Here is a 19,354-nt window from a genome sequence, read left to right as displayed (position 1 = left end):
AATAATGCAGCGTGTCCGTCTGCACAGGTGCTGTTAGTAATGCAGTGTGTCCGTCTGCACATGTGCTGTTAGTAATGCAGTGTGTCCGTCTGCACAAGTGCTGTTAGTAATGCAGGGTGTCCGTCTGCACAGGTACAGTTAGTAATGCAGTGTGTCCGTCTGCACAAGTGCTGTTAGTAATGCAGGGTGTCCGTCTGCACAGGTACAGTTAGTAATGCAGTGTGTCCGTCGGCATATGTGCAGTTAGTAATGCAGCGTGTCCGTCTGCACATGTGCAGCTAGTAATGTAGTGTGTCTCTTTGTGCACATGTGTAGTAAGTAGTAATACAGCGTGTCTGTCTGCACAGGTGCTGTTAGTAATGCAGCGTGTCCGTCTGCACAGGTACAGTTAGTAATGCAGTGTGTCCGTCTGCACAGGTGCAGTTAGTAATGCAGCATGTCCATCTGCACAGGTGCTGTTAGAAATATAGCGTGTCCGTCTGCACAGGTGCAGTTAGTAATGCAGCGTATCTCTGTCTGCACATGTGCAGCTAAAAATGCAGTGTGTGTCCGTCTGCACATGTGCAGTTAGTAATGCAGTGTGTCCGTCTGCACATGTGCAGTTAGTAATGCAGTGTGTCCGTCTGCACATGTGCAGTTATTAATACAGCGTGTCCGTCTGCACATGTGCAGTTAGTAATGCAGTGTGTCCGTCGGCATATGTGCAGTTAGTAATGCAGCGTGTCCGTCTGCACAGGGGCAGTTAGAAATGCAGGTATGTCTGTCTGCACAGATGCAGTTAGTAATGCAGTGTGTCCGGCTGCACAGGTGCTGTTAGTAATGCAGCGTGTCTAGCGCAGTGTGTCCGGCTGCACAGGTGCTGTTAATGCAGCGTGTCCATCTGCACAGGTGCTGTTAGTAATGCAGCGTGTCCGTCTGCACATATGCAGTTAGTAATGCAGCGTGTCCATCTGCACATATGCAGTTAGTAATGCAGCGTGTCCATCTGCACAGGTGCAGAAAGTAATGCAGCGTGTCCGCAGTAATGCAGAACGCTGCAGTTTTCATGGATCTGTATCTGAGCTGCTGCAGGGCTGCAATCAATAAGCCTTTGTTTATAGGCAAACAATATGTGAAATAAATAGGATTAAAGTTAAAGAAACCTTATTTGCAATGTTAAGCAATGCAAAGACAAGCATCAATACTGTTGCTCGTGTTTAGGGAACAAACATCTAATATGAAATAATAACGAATTATAGGATCTGTCAAATCTTTAATTTTCCTAAGCAGAAATGTGCCTTCACTGAATAAAATTTTATTGAAGTAGAAAGAAGAACAACGAATTGTGTGTTGATTTATCATGCTTGTCATAGTAATTTAAATCAATGCAATACATTTAAGTACTTAAACTTTAATGCATTTTATGAAACTGTTGCCGGTTAAGTATCAATGCGCATCAGCACGGTTATTAATATTCGATTACATGTCATTGAACTTTATCTCCAAGCGGAAAGATTGCGATTGAATGAATAAATACATTTTGTTGCCTAATTATCCTAGTATCCGTATTCTGCAGTAAGGAGCAAGGCTCTCTGGTCTGTATTGTGAAAGTAAACACCCTGCGCGTCGCGCCCTTTAACGCCCTTCGCCCGAGACTTAATGTCTCCTGTGCTTTATTTTGCGTGATTTTTTTCTCAAAATGTAGACTTTTGTTAAACACGTCTATTATGTTTATTTAAAGTGATGACGGGGACATTTGATCGGTCATTAATGTAGTTTAATGAAGCGTAATTGCGCGTGTGTCCAGCAGAAGAGTTTCGTTTGCCTGCTGGGTGTCATATGGGCGTGACTGCGGGCGGGTCCAGGTGTATCCACCTATGAGTCAAACCTTCAATCACACACGGAGCAACGAGACGGAGCGGATAGTTGGAGCTTTACGCATTGGACCTCACCTGTCCCTGACCGGAGACAAAAGCTCTTTTGTCCGCCAAAATGATGCCAGAACCTTTAAAATCAGCCCTGTCTTTGGGAGATGTGGAAGACACGTCGTTGGCTTTACCCTCGGATCGTGAAATGAGATCTGCGCAACAGAGAGTTTTGGATCAGGTCCACACCATAAAGAGAAAGTCGAAATACGGCAGTAAAAGTTTTTCTGGACTTCCTTCACCCACCAGTGAGTTTATTTACTCATTCAGATGGGAAACCAGTGTATTAACATATGTATTACCGTGTTTTCATATATTCTCGTTTATTGGTAATGCCAAGCTCAAGTTACTAAGTAGCTACTTCATGAGGTTTTGAGGTGTCACCATGGATTTGGCATTATGGTGGCAATATCATTGGTTTAAGCCATTTATTATAGTAATATTAAAATCTAATTTTTTTTAGATCTTGTTAAAATATTTACATTTACATTAAAGGTTTTATTGTAGCAATTTATCAAATATTCTTGTGCTGATTCTGTCTTGATGTTTACACACCAGGAAAAGCCTACAGTAGAAGTAAACGTGGCCACTATTTAAATTTGTGTTTTCTAATATTGAGAACAAAAAGTTTGAGAACAAAATCACTGCACTAAAGAAATATATATTTTTTCTATCTATGTTTCTATATAAACAGTAATATACTTATTTTGACAAGATTATTGAATTTGAGCATTTATGATGTCTATTACAGATTTATAAACACTTTTACTTGCAAAAGGTAACTCTGAAAGGTTTAAAGGTTTCTTAAAGGGACAGTTCATCCAAAAATGAAATTTCTGTCATCATTTTAAGACTCTCATGTTGTTTCAAACCTGTATAAATTTCTTTATTCTAAAGAATATTTTGAAGAATGATTGTAACCAAACCAATAATGAGCCCTATTCACTTCCATAGTAGGAAAGGAATACTATGGAAGTGAATGGGGCTCATGAACTGTTCGGATACATATTTATTTATTTTTTATATCTTCATTTGTATTTATTGGAATAAAGACATGTATGCAGGATTGTAACTACATGAGAATAAGTAGATGATGAGAGAATTTTCTTTTTTGGTGAACTATCCCTTTAAGAAAGCTATTTCTGACCCATCTGTTCTGACCCTTAAATAAATTTTAATTCATTTCTTTAGCTTGAATTTACATAAATAACTTTTTTGCCAAACAATTTTTTTTTTAACTTCAGTAAAGACAACAATCTCTTGATTTTTTTGGATATTAGAGCCTACATTTAAAACATTTTTGGGTGGTTTTCCAGACAGGGTTTTTCCTAGATTTAAAAACATGTTGCACTGACTTATGTTAACATACACCAGTGCCTCAAAAAGGTTTTTTTCTAAGGTGTTTGTAAAAACTACTTAAATGTCTTAAAATAACTAAGGCCTAGGCCTGGATTAATCTAAACCCTGTCCCATACATTACAAATGTATGAAATACTACGTAAGGAATAATTTACTATGGGCCGTTGAATTATTTAAAAATAAAGTGTTAATGCGGCATGACGCGAAGCGGGTTTGCATTATTATTTTTAAATAATTCAAAGGAGCACAGTCAATTATTCCTTACGTATATTTGTAATGTACAATGGGACAGGGTTTAGATTAATCCAGGACTAGGCCTTAGTTATTTTAATTTTAGACATTTGACAGATTAGGTGTGATTATATAATGATCAAAATAATCAACACCTGTGGAAAATTTCTCAACCAATTAGAATAACGCATTCAGCAGGCTCGTGGTATAATTTTTTTTGAAATATCCTACACCTGTAATCCTAAAATATTTGTCTTTTTAACCTTTAGGCCCTGAAAGTGACAGCGTCTTTCTCGATTTCAAGCTGACGTCTTCTTCATCTCTCAGCGGACCCTCGATAAACAGAGGAAACACTATGACCAATGGGGTAAATATTACCATGATTATTAATAAACTGTATGAATTTAAGGGCAGATATAAGTCATCATCATAGTTTCTCACAGCTGGGCGGTTTAAAATGATTTTCATTCTTTATTTCACCTTTCTTCAGCTCTTAATCTCGTCTATGTAGGGAACAATGGAAACCGTGTGAAGTGTCAAATGGTGTGTAGATTTAAAAATGCAATTTTAACAAAACCAACAATGGTTAACAACAGAGTAACGCATACGTAAGGTTTCATGTCAATGGAAGAAAAGCAAGTCCTTGACATTCACCCCAAACTATTTGAAAAGTTGAAGTTTTGTATCTGGTTGTGTCTGTGTTGGTGATACAGAAGAAAGTGAAGTAAAACCACTCCCCTTCTTCACTGTTTATGACTCACGCTTGTGTTGTGTTTCCAAACTGCCTGGCCTTAGGGTATTTTGCCAAACCTTCTTCGTTTCAGGGTGCAGCCGTAAGAATCTTAATGTCATTAAATGTTTTGCTTGGGTTTAATAAAGCATGTTATGATGCAATGCATTTTGCTTTAGCGTCCTGTAAATGTTCGAACCGACAGATTTGTAATTAAATTATGCACAGACACAAACATGCACAAGCATTTGGGTAGTTTCTGGGAAATGTTGCAGAACGTCTTGTTCGGACAAAAAGTTCCCACATATTGATTTCAAATGTCAGGTTTATAATTAAAATGTTTTCAATACCATTGTGTATAGTTACTGTGTAAGAGTATATAAGTAAAGTGTACTCCCTTAAAGTATATACATACTGTACCGCCCATATGTCTGAAACTCTTTTGATTCAACAAATTTAGTAATTGATTTGGAGAATCTCAAATATTTCTTAAGATTTTTATTTTTATTTTAAAAATCAAAGCATTTCTAGATTCAAATTGAAAATTAAAATCCATGTTTTGACTGTACCATATATGTAGGATAGGATATTTTGAGTGCACTTATCATACAGCACAGATACTGCTTGTTATACTAGACATTTATACCTATGCTGTATATACATATACACAAATAAGTACTAAACACCTGTAAATCTGACGCCATCATGTTTTATATGTGCAGACTAAGCAAAGGCAAAACTATATGCGCAAATCCATCAACTCCCGGCACTCCAGCGGCGCCTCCAGGAAAGATCAAACCATATATGTAGCTTCAGGCACCGCCCCTACCCAACCCCGGCCTAACAGCCTGTACAGCCCCAAAGCCACCCGCAGCGCTCCAGACCTGGGCTTGCACACCACGGCCAACGGCGGGACCGCCCATCGAAACCAAAGCGTCAGACAAACTTCAGAACGAGTGGAGACGCATTATTTCCCATTATACAACGGCACTAACCAGTCTCATGCTAATGGCACTTATAAAAAAGTTGGAGTCAACCGGGTCACCAGTAACCCGACTGTCAGGATGCGACCATTATCCATCCACTCCAATGGAGAATCCAAAATGTCACAAGTGTCACAAAACAAGAGCGGAGGAGCTGGTTACTCTGTGTGAGTTGAACCAAATTCATTCAAACCTTTGGACGCACAATGAACTACCAATTTGATATTAACAAAGATTATTACAATTTTATTGCTTATTGTTAGTTCATGATACGTAATTCATTTACTAACGTTAAAGGAGTAATCCACTTTAAAGATGGGGCCCATTGACTTACCATAGTATTTTTTTTCCTTTGTCCTACTATGAAAAGTCAATGGACCCCATGTTTAAAGTGGACTATTTTTACTTTATTTTTGTAACACTTTGCAATAAGGTTGTATTTGTTAACATTAGTTGTAATTGCATTAGCTAACGTGAACTAACAATGTGCAATCTCTTTGTTTGCGTTTATTTATCTTTCTTAATGTTGGTTAATGCCAGTGTAATTGTTCATTGTTTGTTCAAAATATTTTGTTGATTTAAAAAATGTATTAGTACATACTGACATTAAAATGAAACAAGATTAAAGTTGCTAGTTCACATTAACCTAGTTAACACCAGTTACTGTGGTTTTACCATTCATGTTAGCAGCATTAGTATTAAACTTTATTGATAGCATTAGTATTATTTACTCACTTTCTCTCTCTTTCACACACTCACTCACCCTTTACTCACTCTTTTACTTAATCGTTCACTCACTCACTCACTCACTCACTCACTCACTCACTCACTCACTCACTCACTCACTCACTCACTCACTCACTCACTCACTCACTCACTCACTCACCCTTCAGTCACTTACTCTTTTACTTAATCTTTCACTCACTCACTCACTCACTCACTCACTCACTCACTCACTCACTCACTCACTCACTCACTCACTCACCCTTCAGTCACTTACTCTTTTACTTAATCTTTCAATCACTCACTATTTCACTCTCTCTTTCACTGTCTGTTTCACACTCACTCACAGCTCTTTTACTCTCAGTTTCACTAACTCGCCCACTCACTCTTTCACTGACTCTTCCTCCCTCCCTCACTCACTTACTCACTCTTTCACTTTCTCCCTCTCTCACTCACTCACTCACTCCCCCACTCACTCTTTCACTGACTCTTCCTCCCTCACTCACTCACTTACTCACTTTTCACTTTCTTCCTGTCTCACTCACTCACTCCCCCACTCACTCTTTCACTGACTCTTTCTCACTACCTCACTCACCACTCTTTACTCACTCACTCAATGACCCACTCACTCTTTTTACCGACTCTCTCTCTCTCTCTCTCTCTCTCTCTCTCTCTCTCTCTCTCTCTCTCTCTCTCTCTCTTTCTCTCTCACCCACTCTTTCACTCACTCACTCTTTCACTCACTCACTCACTTACTCACTCTTTTACTTTCTCCCTCTCTCACTCACTCACTGACTCACTCACTCACTCACTTGCCCACTTACTCTTTCACTGACTCTTTCTCCCTCCCTCCCTCCTTCCCTCCCTCACTCACTCACTCACTCACCTACCCACTCTTTAACTCACTCTTTCACTCACTTACTCACTCTTTTACTCACTTCCTCTCTCTCACTCACTCTCTCACTCACTCACTCTCTCACTCACTCACTCACTCACTCACTCACTCACTCACTCACTCACTCACTCACTCACCCACTCTTTCACTCACTCATGCTTATTCACTCTTTTCTTCCTCCCTCACTCACTCACCCAATCACTCTTTCACCGACATTCTTTCTCACTCTTTCCCTCACTTACCCACTCTTTCACTCTTTTTTCCCTTACTCACTCTTTCACTCTCTTTCACTTGCTCACTCACTCACTTACTCACTCTTTCACTCTCTTTCACTCACTCACTCACTCTTTCACTCACTCCCTTTTTCACTCACTCACCCTCACTCACTCTTTCACTCACTCAGTCTTTCACTCACTCACTTACTCACTCACACTCTCTCTTTCTCTCTTAGTCACTCACTCACTCACTCTCTCACTCATTCATTTGTCGGCAGTATAAACACAGAGCGACTGATCTCTGATATGACAATGACGGAGGCGATTGACCTTCTAAGGAGTCCAGATGAGAATCATCAGCTTTGTGGAGCTGCCTACATCCAACACAGCACCTTCACAGATGAAAAAGCCAAGCAAGAGGTGAGGATTACTATCATTACTAATACTATCATTGTACCATGGTACTGCCGCATTATAGATGTTTACTGGACCACACCCCTTGTTTTTTACTCTCAGCAACCTTAAGAATACAAATAACCGAGCAGTGCCAGTGAAGGCTAAAATATTCCCCTGAGCCTCATCACTTTATAAAATCACACGTCTGACTTTCTAAACCTCTGTCCCACATGACAGGTGCTGACCCTAAAGGGAATTTCTCCTCTGCTAAAACTGTTAAACAGCCCAAGCCCTCAGATCCAGGAGACTGTGGCCGCTGCGCTGCGTAACGCTGTGTTCAAAAACCAACAAAACAAAGATCAAGTGCAAAGCAACGGAGGAATCGCACAGGTAGTGCAGCTGCTCGGAGAAACCAACGATGAAACACAGAAGCATCTGACAGGTAAGCAATATTCTCAGTTACAGAACACACATCTGCTGATCAGAGATGATACATTAACAGTGGATATAACCCATTATAAATCGCTTTTTAAAGAATAGTGCCAAGTAAACAAATAACCAAATTCATCATAAGACAGACAAGAGCATAAGAAGTTTTATATATTTATATTGAAGTCCTACATTAAAACAATGTGCACAGTAATGTTATCAATGGGTGTCAGTGTTTAAAGGTTAACTTTCTCTTAAACGTTGAAGAGAAGAAAGCAAACAATCTGCTGTTCTCTGCACTGAACAGTTTAAGGAACAAGGGACCCAAAACTTATTTGGATCTAAAATTAACGCTGGCCCCATGCCAAATACGAGTAAAAATCGGCACTGCCGTGTAAGAAATGGTTTTGGCCGACATTTTTTATAAATTCTATCTCACCAGTTGGTGATTATGACATAAATGTGTACAGAGAACGAGTTGAAAATGGTGCCTACGAATCGCTATCTTGTAAAATCTCTTATTCAAATATTTATGGCCGGCCATTTGCAGGTGTGACAAAAAGTTACAGGCCCTGCTTATAAGTGTGTGAATGTCATTGCATTACAAAACAAAATATCAGACTCCAAATATCAGTGTTTAAAATAAAATATTTTTTAATCAGATATGAATGTAATAAAGTGATCACCTCTGTTTGGGTGGAGACCTTTGGTTGATGATTTAATGTTGTGATCTTTTCGTATGGACAGGTCTCCTGTGGAACCTCTCCTCAGCAGATAACCTCAAACCTGAACTTCTCAAAACCGCTCTGCCAGCCCTCACCGAAAAAATCATTGAACCTTTCTCATCCAACACAGGCAGCACAATAGTCTCTCCAGATGTCTTCTACAACGCCACGGCATGCCTACGGTATGAGCTGACTGACACACTGCAAAAATTATTTTCAAGAAAACATTTTCTTAGTATTTTTGTCTTAAATTAAATTAAGATGTTTTTTCTTAACTGCAAAAAAATGATTTTCAAGAAAAAATCGTCTTAGTATTTTTGTCTTGTTTTCAGGAAAAATATCAAAAAATTCTTAAATAAAGATGCTTTTTCTTGATGAGCAAAACGACCCAAGAAAATAAGTCTAGTTTTTAAACCAAAAATATCAAATGTAAGTAATTTTGTGCATAAAACAAGCAAAAAAATCTGCCAATGGGCTAAGCAAATTTTTCTTGAATTTTTCTTGAATTTAGTGTTTAAGAAAATTTTCAAGATTTTTTGCTTACCCCATTGGCAGATTTTTTTGCTTGTTTTATGCACAAAATCACTTAAATTTGTTATTTTTGGTCTAAAAACTAGACTTTTTACTGAAAACAAGGCAAAAGTACTAAGCATTTTTTTTCTTGAAAATCATTTTTTTCAGTGTTGATGAGCAAAACGACCCAAGAAAATAAGTCTAGTTTTTAAACCAAAAATATCAAATGTAAGTAATTTTGTGCATAAAACAAGCAAAAAAATCTGCCAATGGGCTAAGCAAATTTTTCTTGAATTTTCTTGAATTTAGTGTTTAAGAAAATTTTCAAGATTTTTTGCTTACCCCATTGGGAGATTTTTTTGCTTGTTTTATGCACAAAATCACTTAAATTTGTTATTTTTGGTCTAAAAACTAGACTTTTTACTGAAAACAAGGCAAAAGTACTAAGCATTTTTTTTTCTGAAAAATAATTTTTTTCAGTGTTGATGAGCAAAACGACCCAAGAAAATAAATCTAGTTTTTAAACAAAAAATATCAAATTTAAGTGATTTTGTGCATAAAACAAGCAAAAAAATCTGCCAATAGGCTAAGCAAATTTTTCTTGAATTTTTCTTGAATTTAGTGTTTCAGAAAAATGTTCAAGATTTTTTTGCTTACCGCATTGGCAGATTAAGCATCTTAATTTTTTGATATTTTTACTGAAAATAAGACAAAAATACTAAGAATTCTTTTTCTTGAAAATCATTTTTTACAGTGCACATGTTGAATGAAAACGTAACATAGCGAAAACATCATTATTATTATAGTAGAGGATTATTTTGGTTGTAGACCTGTCTTCTATTTTTGCTGTATTTGTGCATGAGGAAATGAAGGCAGTCAAATATTTTATCTGCATTTGTATTGATCGAGTGTGTATTTGCATAAAAAGGCCATGTTTAAAAAATTATTAACTTGAGAAACAAAATCGTGTCTTGTTTTAAGAGATTTATGCTTGTAAGCTTCCTTCTTGATCTTTTTTGTGCTGGAAAACAAGACGTTTATTAAGTTTAAGGTCTTTCCTATGACCCTGCGTACAATTGCTCATACACATTTGAATTAATTTTGGTCTTAACTGTCTCTTATGCTTTTATGAATTCTGGGATGTAACTCTTACGCAAAGATAGTCACCATTTTTCTCTTTGTTTGTCGACAGAAACATGAGTTCTCCCAAACTGGCGAACCGTCAGGCAATGCGCAACTGTAAAGGACTCATCGACTCTCTCATGCACTACATGGAGAACTGTATTAAAGATGAAACACCAGATAACCCGGTAAGTGAGTTTTCTTTAACCTCTGTTTGGGTGGAGACCTTTGGTGGACGAATGATTTAATGTTGTTATTATTTCATTATGCGCAAATGTGATACGCCCTCGATGACTGTAAGATAGCTGGGCGTTTCCCACACCGAAAACTTTGACAGTAAAACTATTGTTGTAATTAAAAGAAGGGTACATTACTCATTGACAGCAAGAGCCGGTTTAAAGTTTTTATAGTATTTAAAAATGCTTTACAAAAGATGACTTATTTATTCATATTTATGGCCTGTCAGGTTTTGAAACAGTTGTACCAAACGTTAGGAATAAAAACTTGTACTGAGCCAAAAGTCTGAGAGGCGATAAAAGTTGGGCAGGTGACGCATAAAGTTTGTGTGTTTATCGTAAAGAACTGTCTATTTACACTGAGTGCAAATAGCGTTTCTTGTTGGCAAACATCCAACACCAATGTCTGGTTGTATTACTAAGGTTTAAAGAGCACCTATTGTCCGATTCACGATTTTACATTTCCTTTGGTGTGCAAATGTGTATTAGAACATGTTAACGATATTCAAAAGGTACAAACCCCAAAGTAAACGATGATGCGGGTTTCCTCCGGCTGCGGCCTGTAAGTTAACTCCTGTTAGCATCCGAATCTTTCAAACATGGTAAGGAGCGTCACATTTCCTGCTGATGTCAGAGGTCTTCAGGCCAATCACAATGTACAGATTAGCTGGCCAATCAGGGACACAGCGCTTTTCAAATCCGTGCATTGAGAGTGAAATCTGGAGCTACAAAAATGTACAGAATGTGGAAAATAATTCCAGTGTTTTTAACCATAAACCATGCGAACACGTTGTATTATACCAAATAGACAAAATTACTTTGTTTTTAGCAATGAAATAGGTGCTCTTTAAAAAAGATGCACTGAAATCAACGGCTTCAGTGGTGTAGGTGATAAAGCGTATGGTTCGTGGGACTTGCTTATGATGTGATGTCGCTGGTTCGAATTTGCCTTTTGCCGATTGCGCTTCCTTTTTTTATTATGAATAATATCGAAAAGGAATTTATTGTCAATAAAAATGAAGAAAATGTTTGAAAAGTGGAAATAAAGTGCCTACCGATTGTTTATTAAGAATTAAAGTATTTATTTGGTAAGTTAGGGGTTGGTTTAGGTTATTCTGCCAATAATGAAGTATCCAATTTTAATAAATATAATCATTTATGCACACGTTATTATTTCATCCTGTTAATCTACAAAAATACTAAGGTGCAAATACTATTTGCTATATAGATAGCATCTTATTATTATTTACACTTATTGCAATTTAAACTTATTTCCGTGTTAATAGTAGCCTGGGTGCCAGCCGATCTTAGCCCCGCCCACAACATTTTGAGGAACGGGAAGATCGGTCTGGAGTTTCACCGTTGAGTTGCTACTATGCTCGACCCAAAGCTGGTCGAACCAATCAAATTGTCAGGGCGGGCTTTATATGATGATGGACAGATGATCAGTAACGTAAATCAACCACGTCACCAAAGAGCGCGTGTGTTGAATCTGTTGTTTACAACGAAATGGCTGCCGCGGTAGAAATCAGATGTGTGGACTCTGACATTGAGTCTGTTCTAAAAGATATCGACAGAGCATTGATTTTAAAAGAGGAACAGAGAAACGCGAGCAAGGCATTTGTTGATGTTTTTGCCGTCCTACGGGATTCGACAAAAGTTGTCGCACTTATGAAAGATCAAGTTAAAGAAGCAACTAAAATGGGTATCACGGCGATGCAACTCGGTGTGCACGACGAGATGGATATAACAAGCAAACGTAATGGGTATCGTCGTGGATGAAGTTCAACTACTGTACAAATGGTAAGAGATAGTCTTACTGTATGACTTAATGTGATATAAATGAAATGTTGTAAACATAGTAGGTGTTGATGTACGTTCGCAAACTCAGACTTGTAGTGTGTGTCGTAGCGAAATAACTAGCAGTTCGGTCAAGCTGCAAATACGTCATTTCAACATACGTCTCACACCCCGTTGCTCTGATTGGTCGTAGGTCTATCCAATTGAGTGCAGAGGCATTTTTCGGTTGAGACACGCCTCATAATTATAGCTCAATGGAGCGGTATCAGACTCAAATTCTGACTAGAATTGAGTATGACAACGTCAGGCTATGTTAATAGCATATTGCTAAGAAAATGCTGATATTGTCACTTAGTAAATAGGAAAATGCAGTATATCTTTATTGTACTTTTGTGTAAATTGCCGCGGCCTTATTGTACAGCCTTACAGCATCATAAATTGAGAAAAACATGTTTTTTTTGTTGTTTTTTTTTGGTCCCATTTGCTTCACTGGTTTTGTGGAAAACCTTTTTTTTGTTCTAATGTTTTTGTCTTTAATGCAGTCGATGTTACAAATTTGTTTAGCTTCTGTGTAGCTTTTTATGTGTTGAAATAAAATTTTAAGCTAAGATACTTAATGTGGTCTCACATTTTTGGATCTAACTTAATATATAAATGAAAGACTAGTCACAACACAATTCTAACAACTTTACATTTTTAGTTTATTTTAATAGTCCTACAGAACGATAAACTCGAAAAAAGTTATTTTCAACCCAGCATTGGGTCTAAAAGGGACAAACCCAGCTGCCGGGTTAACTTAACCCTTAAATGTGACCCAACAATGGGTTAAAACAACCCAGCATAGGATAAATTACAACCCAATAGGTTGGGTTCATCACTTGGTGACCCATCACGTTATAACGGTTTTAAAATGTACAATCATTAGAAAGATGTTGTCTTATTCGAATGTCTGTTAAAGTCAATTTGTCATCCTGTTTCAGTCTTTGGAGAACTGTGTTTGCATTCTTCACAACCTCACCTATCAGCTGGAATCTGAGATGTCTTCAGTCTTTATAAAAATCAACTCTCTGGCGAATCAGGACCGTTCGCGCAGCAGCTCAATAGACGCCAGTGCCATCGGCTGCTTCAGTTCACAGAGCCAGAAACTGCAGCAGGAGGTTTGTTGACATGAACATCACAGCTCACATCTCAGTCTCACTTTTTATTAAAATGCTGCTGCTGTTTGATCAGCCCGACACTCAAACCTTATCTTGAGGACCACCCTATTAAAAATACAAGATGCCAAAGAAGAACCAGTTTTGTCTGAATGGTTCCTTAAGGAAGCATCTGCAGAACCTTTCGGTTTCACAAAAGGGCTCTTTTAGACCAAAAACTGTGCATGGGAAAACCAAAACTGGTTCTTCTATGGCATCACTGTGAGGAACCTGATATGATATATACAACTATAATGTTAAGCTGTTACAACCAAACGGTGTGATATTTACTGAGATATTTGGTTTGTTTCAGAGCCACTTTGACTATCCAGTGATGGAGGATCGTAATCCCAGAGGAGTAAACTGGCTCTTCCACTCGAAAGCCCTGCAGATGTATCTGAAACTGTTGAGCACCAGTGAGAAAGATGCCACACTTGAGGCCTGCTGTGGAGTCCTGCAAAACCTTACAGCCAAAGACGGCATAGTAAGATTGACCATACGTCAGCTTTATTCAGCAGCATTAAACATATCATGCATTAACCTGTTAAACCATCATTATATGGATAACCATATGATACTTTATAATACTTGGATGCAAATCCAAGTGTGGCTGACTTTTTTTTTTTAAGTGGACATTTTTTATCAGGCTCTTAGATTTAGGTTCAGTAATTTCACTTTAATGGCAATGTAAAGGTTATTAGTCAGTCACTGAAATGCTTAACCTTTACAAATGTCACTTTAGTCATTTCATTGGTATTTGACTGTCTTTTGCTACAAAACCATAGGTATATGCAAAAAGTCTCCAGTCACTCTTCACTGATCTTTCTGAAAAAGTGTAAAAGGCTAAAGAATTCGGTCAATATCCTAATCTATTCAGTAAACCTCCTTTAACTCTTTCACACCCAGCGTTTAAAAAATTGCTAGCCAGCTCCAGGATTTTTTTTATGATTTTCACAGAGGCAGTCCTACTTAAGTATTTTTACTTTTTACATAAAAGTACATTTTTATTTTATCAGTGGGTTTTTTTTTTGGAAACATACAGTCCAAAGCATATTATCATAATTTTTATTCCACTACATTTCATAATTTCAAGTTTTTGGTTTATATTTAATATTTAAGTACATTAAACATCTAGTATTTTTTACTTTTACTTGAGTAAAAAGTACTTTCATACTTTTACTCAAGAAAATAAAAGTACACAATTTTAATATGCAATATAAAAGGAATACACAGTATAATTCTATGCTTTAGAATGTCGTAAAAAAAATTTGTAAAGTAAAAAAAATTCTCTGATAAAGCACAGATGCTTGGAAAATGTAACTAAAATAGTCAATGTAGTGTCCACTTCTGGATTTTCACAAAAGTTAAATTGCTTCCAGAGATTTTTCTTCTTTAAATATATAAACATTAGTGCTTGGCAAAGATTAATCGCGATTAATCGCAAACAAAATAAAAGTGATTTTTGGCACAATATATGAGTGTGTTCTGTGTGTGATTACACACACATTCATTTATGCATTTAAGAAACATTTGAATATATATATTTATTTATCTTTTTATATATTATATATTAATTTCAGAATTTTTAATTTATAATAATTTATATATATATATATATATATATATATATATATATATATATATAAATTATTATAAATTAAAAATTCTGAAATTAATATATTTATGTGTGTGTGGTTAAATATACATAATAATTACACGCAGTACACTTACACATATATTATGAAAAAAAAAACGCTTTTATTTTGTATGCGATTAATCGCGATTAATCTTTGCCCAGCACTAATAAACATACAGTATATCAAATGAAAGCACATATCCTCTGCTTTAAAAAATAAAAAGTTACTCTTTTACCACCTCTCAAATATGGGTAGATTTCTTCAAAAATTCCTAATTTTGAGCAAAAAGCTGAGATGATTGCATTTTTGTTAGTGATCAGATTCAGAGCGGTGATCAAAAGATACACAGAGTTTTCACTGTTTTTGGATCAGTGGATGCTTCAGTGTTTTATAAGGTAAGTGCGCCACCTAATGGATAATAGCGGAAATATTGATCGCTGTAAAAACTCGTAATTGGCAGGAAAACGTTTTCCCTTAATTGACGACATAACTCGTCAATGGGGGGAGAGTTAACTGGTGAAAAAAATCTTGCACCTTGACATGCGCGTGCCGTCGTTCATCCAATTCTTCTTATGCAGTTTGAGGATTTTGCTAAAAAATCAACAGATTCTGCCAACAAACCGATATTTCTGTATGGCCTGGGGCTGCGCAAAACTTTTTGATGAACGTACAATATGTGTCGAGAGCTTTTGGTCAATATCGTTATCTCATTGTTGACGGCTTTATCTCATCTGAGCTCCTCATATATAATGTGACTTGTTTCTTTATATTTTCTGTTAATCTGTGTGTGCCATATCTTTCTTTAAAGGTATCGGATGTGTTAAGTCATACAATTGTACATAAGCTGGACGGTATGAGAAGCATCAGTCCATTATTGCAGTCGTCCAATCCTGCTCTACAGGACAGCGCCATCGCTCTGCTTGGGAATCTCTCCAAATCTTCCCGTACAGCAAACAAAAGCATGGGTAAGCCGGTTAGATCATGACATCACATCCATTATTGAAGTTATATCACATTGTTTTTACTCGAGTCCGAGTCGAGACCGAAATAAAATGTGCCGGTTATTGATAATTCTGCAGTATATTAGTGTGCACGTATTTATTGCTGTTGAATGAAAAATTTGCATATGCATAATAATAACAAACAAAAAATAAAAACTTGATTTTCACCACACCAGGACTTTAAAGGTTAATGGTGTAAAAATCTTTCTTCTTTAAGCTCAACAAAGTCTACCCCAGCTGGTGAGATGTCTGAATTCAGACCTAACAAAAGATGATTCCTCACCCAACTTTGACAAGAGTACGGCGACAGCCCTTTACAGCGCACACACCCTGTTAAAGGCTGATCCTGAGATGGGCAAACATTTTGTAAACAATGGTTTGATTTCCAGTCTCAGACAAATGAGTCTCAACATGTAAGTGATACTTTCTGCTTGTGTAAGAACTATATTTCATTGCGTGAAACAAGATTGTTTTATACGGTGGCTGCTGTATTAATGCACACCTTATGTGCGTGTTATACACTTTCTGATTTATTCTCTCAATGTTTAAACATCAGGAATCTGCCAAAGTCCAGCATCGCAGCGGGAGTCCTCCTGCACAGCCTGTGGTCAGATAAAAACACACAGAGTCTCCTGAAAAAGGTACGACTGGGATTATAAACAAATGTTTTTGATACTGAAAGTGTTGTTATTGAAAATTAGATTATACAAAACAAATCCTCTCTGGATGATTTTTCTAGCACAAGAACCCTTTTTTATTGTGTTTTTTTAGAGATAGGCTGAGAGAAACATTTTACATCACTTAAAAATCTCGAAGTTTGTGTTTTTTTTTGTCCCATTTACTTCATTAATTTTGTGCAAAAAAAAACTTTTTTGTTCCAAAGTTTTCATCTTTAATGAACTTTTTTGATGTTATATTGTTTAGTAAAGTTTTGCAGCAACTTTTTAAAATATTTTCTTTATTTACTTTCATACCGAGCCCCTAAGGTGACATTGAAGTAAAAAAAATCTTAAGTTTAGTTTCATGTGCTCACGTGAAACTTTCATGTTCTCACGCGAAACTTTCATGTGCTCAAGCGAAACCTGCATGTGCAGAATTTTTTTTTTTTAAGTTTAGTTTTCCGTGCTCACGTGAAACTTTCACAAGCGCACTTGAAACTTTCAAGTTTAGTTCCGTGAAACTATCGCGTGCGCACGTGAAACTATCGAGTTTAGTTTCGTGAAACTATCGCGTGCTCACGTGAAACTTTTGTGTGTGCTTTTGCGATAGTTAAATACAGTTTAGTTTTGCGTGCGCACGTGAAACTATCGAGTTTAGTTTCGTGAAACTATCGCGTGTTCACGTGAAACTTTCACGTGAAACTTTCGTGTGTGCTTTTGCGATAGTTAAATACAGTTTAGTTTTGCGTGCGCACGTGAAACTATCGAGTTTAGTTTCGTGAAACTATCGCGTGCTCACGTGAAACTTTCACGTGAAACTTTCACGTGAAACTTTCGTGTGTGCTTTTGCGATAGTTAAATACAGTTTAGTTTTGCGTGCGCACGTGAAACTATCGAGTTTAGTTTCGTGAAACTATCGCGTGCTCACGTGAAACTTTTGTGTGTGCTTTTGCGATAGTTAAATACAGTTTAGTTTTGCGTGCGCACGTGAAACTATCGAGTTTAGTTTCGTGAAACTATCGCGTGTTCACGTGAAACTTTCACGTGAAACTTTCGTGTGTGCTTTTGCGATAGTTAAATACAGTTTAGTTTTGCGTGCGCACGTGAAACTATCGAGTTTAGTTTCGTGAAACTATCGCGTGCTCACGTGAAACTTTCACGTGAAACTTTCACGTGAAACTTTCACGTGAAACTTTCGTGTGTGCTTTTGCGATAGTTAAATACAGTTTAGTTTTGCGTGCGCACGTGAAACTATCGAGTTTAGTTTCGTGAAACTATCGCGTGCTCACGTGAAACTTTCACGTGAAACTTTTGTGTGTGCTTTTGCGATAGTTAAATACAGTTTAGTTTTGCGTGCGCACGTGAAACTATCGAGTTTAGTTTCGTGAAACTATCGCGTGCTCACGTGAAACTTTCACGTGAAACTTTCACGTGAAACTTTCACGTGAAACTTTCACGTGAAACTTTCGTGTGTGCTTTTGCGATAGTTAAATACAGTTTAGTTTTGCGTGCGCACGTGAAACTATCGAATTTAGTTTCGTGAAACTATCGCGTGCTCACGTGAAACTTTCACGTGAAACTTTCGTGTGTGCTTTTGCGATAGTTAAATACAGTTTAGTTTTGCGTGCGCACGTGAAACTATCGAGTTTAGTTTCGTGAAACTATCGCGTGCTCACGTGAAACTTTCACGTGAAACTTTCGTGTGTGCTTTTGCGATAGTTAAATACAGTTTAGTTTTGCGTGCGCACGTGAAACTTTCGCATGCGCTTTTGCGATAGTTAAATACAGTTTAGTTTTGCGTGCGCACATGAAACTATAAATCTTTTTTTTGCCAAAGATGACAATCGTTTTGCTAGATAAGACCCTTATGCCTCATTTATGATTGTTTAGAGACGTTAAAACTGCAATTTTAGACTGCATTGAAACTGTAAACTGTTGGGGGTCCAATAAAGTCTATTAAATTGAGAAAAATCTTGGAATGTTTTTCTCAAAAAACTTCATTTCTTCTCAAATGAACAAAGAAAGACATCAATGTATTTTGATGACATGGGGCGAGTAAATTATCAGGATTTTTTAAAAGTAATCCTTTAATGCATCGGCAGATATCAGTCTGAACTGTCGGCTATCGGTGGAAACATTTCATATCGGTGCATCTCTAGTTAAAACCTTTCATTTTAAAAGTTGTTAAAACAGCAATAGAGAAATAAATAACAATGTTTCCATCCAAACAAGCAGTGACAGTTTGGTTTAGTAAACTACCATTAGCATGAATGAAATAAACGTAAATATGTGAGGTCATGGAATAAGAGGTTTTTATACGACATTCCTAGGATCGACTGTCTCTCTCGCTGGCTCGCTCGCTCACTCTGTGTCTGGGAGGTGAGGATTAGATTTGGGTGTAACTCAGACGGTGTCGTGTGAGAATGCTTACAGTTGAAATCCAGCCACACCTCATTGCACCACATTCTGCAGACGCAGCAGAGAAAGGGGAGGGAGGTTTGGGTGTGTGTGTCCAGATGACCCGCGTGAAGAATCTAACCTCACTGGTTATGAAACCATCATGTTGAGATAATGTCGCAGCTATAACATATTACAACACACAC

The 19,354-nt window shown here is 37.2% G+C and overlaps 1 protein-coding gene across 1 annotated transcript in view; it reads left to right on the top strand.

Moving 5' to 3' along the window:
- Window positions 1-1,726: 1,726 nt before the first annotated feature.
- pkp1b (plakophilin 1b) overlaps window positions 1,727-19,354 on the top strand; it is an 18,189-nt gene continuing 561 nt past the window's right edge. The window contains exons 1-12 of the mRNA XM_065279500.2: window positions 1,727-2,152; window positions 3,764-3,861; window positions 4,947-5,374; window positions 7,319-7,460; window positions 7,674-7,878; window positions 8,613-8,772; window positions 10,296-10,413; window positions 13,242-13,418; window positions 13,768-13,938; window positions 15,900-16,056; window positions 16,310-16,505; window positions 16,649-16,733. Of these exons, the coding sequence (XP_065135572.2) occupies window positions 1,972-2,152; window positions 3,764-3,861; window positions 4,947-5,374; window positions 7,319-7,460; window positions 7,674-7,878; window positions 8,613-8,772; window positions 10,296-10,413; window positions 13,242-13,418; window positions 13,768-13,938; window positions 15,900-16,056; window positions 16,310-16,505; window positions 16,649-16,733 (2,118 nt within the window). The 5' untranslated portion in view covers window positions 1,727-1,971. The remainder of the gene's footprint in view (window positions 2,153-3,763; window positions 3,862-4,946; window positions 5,375-7,318; window positions 7,461-7,673; window positions 7,879-8,612; window positions 8,773-10,295; window positions 10,414-13,241; window positions 13,419-13,767; window positions 13,939-15,899; window positions 16,057-16,309; window positions 16,506-16,648; window positions 16,734-19,354) is intronic.

Source organism: Paramisgurnus dabryanus, chromosome 7 (genome assembly GCF_030506205.2).
Source record: "Paramisgurnus dabryanus chromosome 7, PD_genome_1.1, whole genome shotgun sequence".
Taxonomy (NCBI): Eukaryota; Metazoa; Chordata; class Actinopteri; order Cypriniformes; family Cobitidae; genus Paramisgurnus; species Paramisgurnus dabryanus.
Note: the sequence above shows the minus strand (reverse complement) of the source record. Positions and strands in the feature narration are given on the sequence as shown.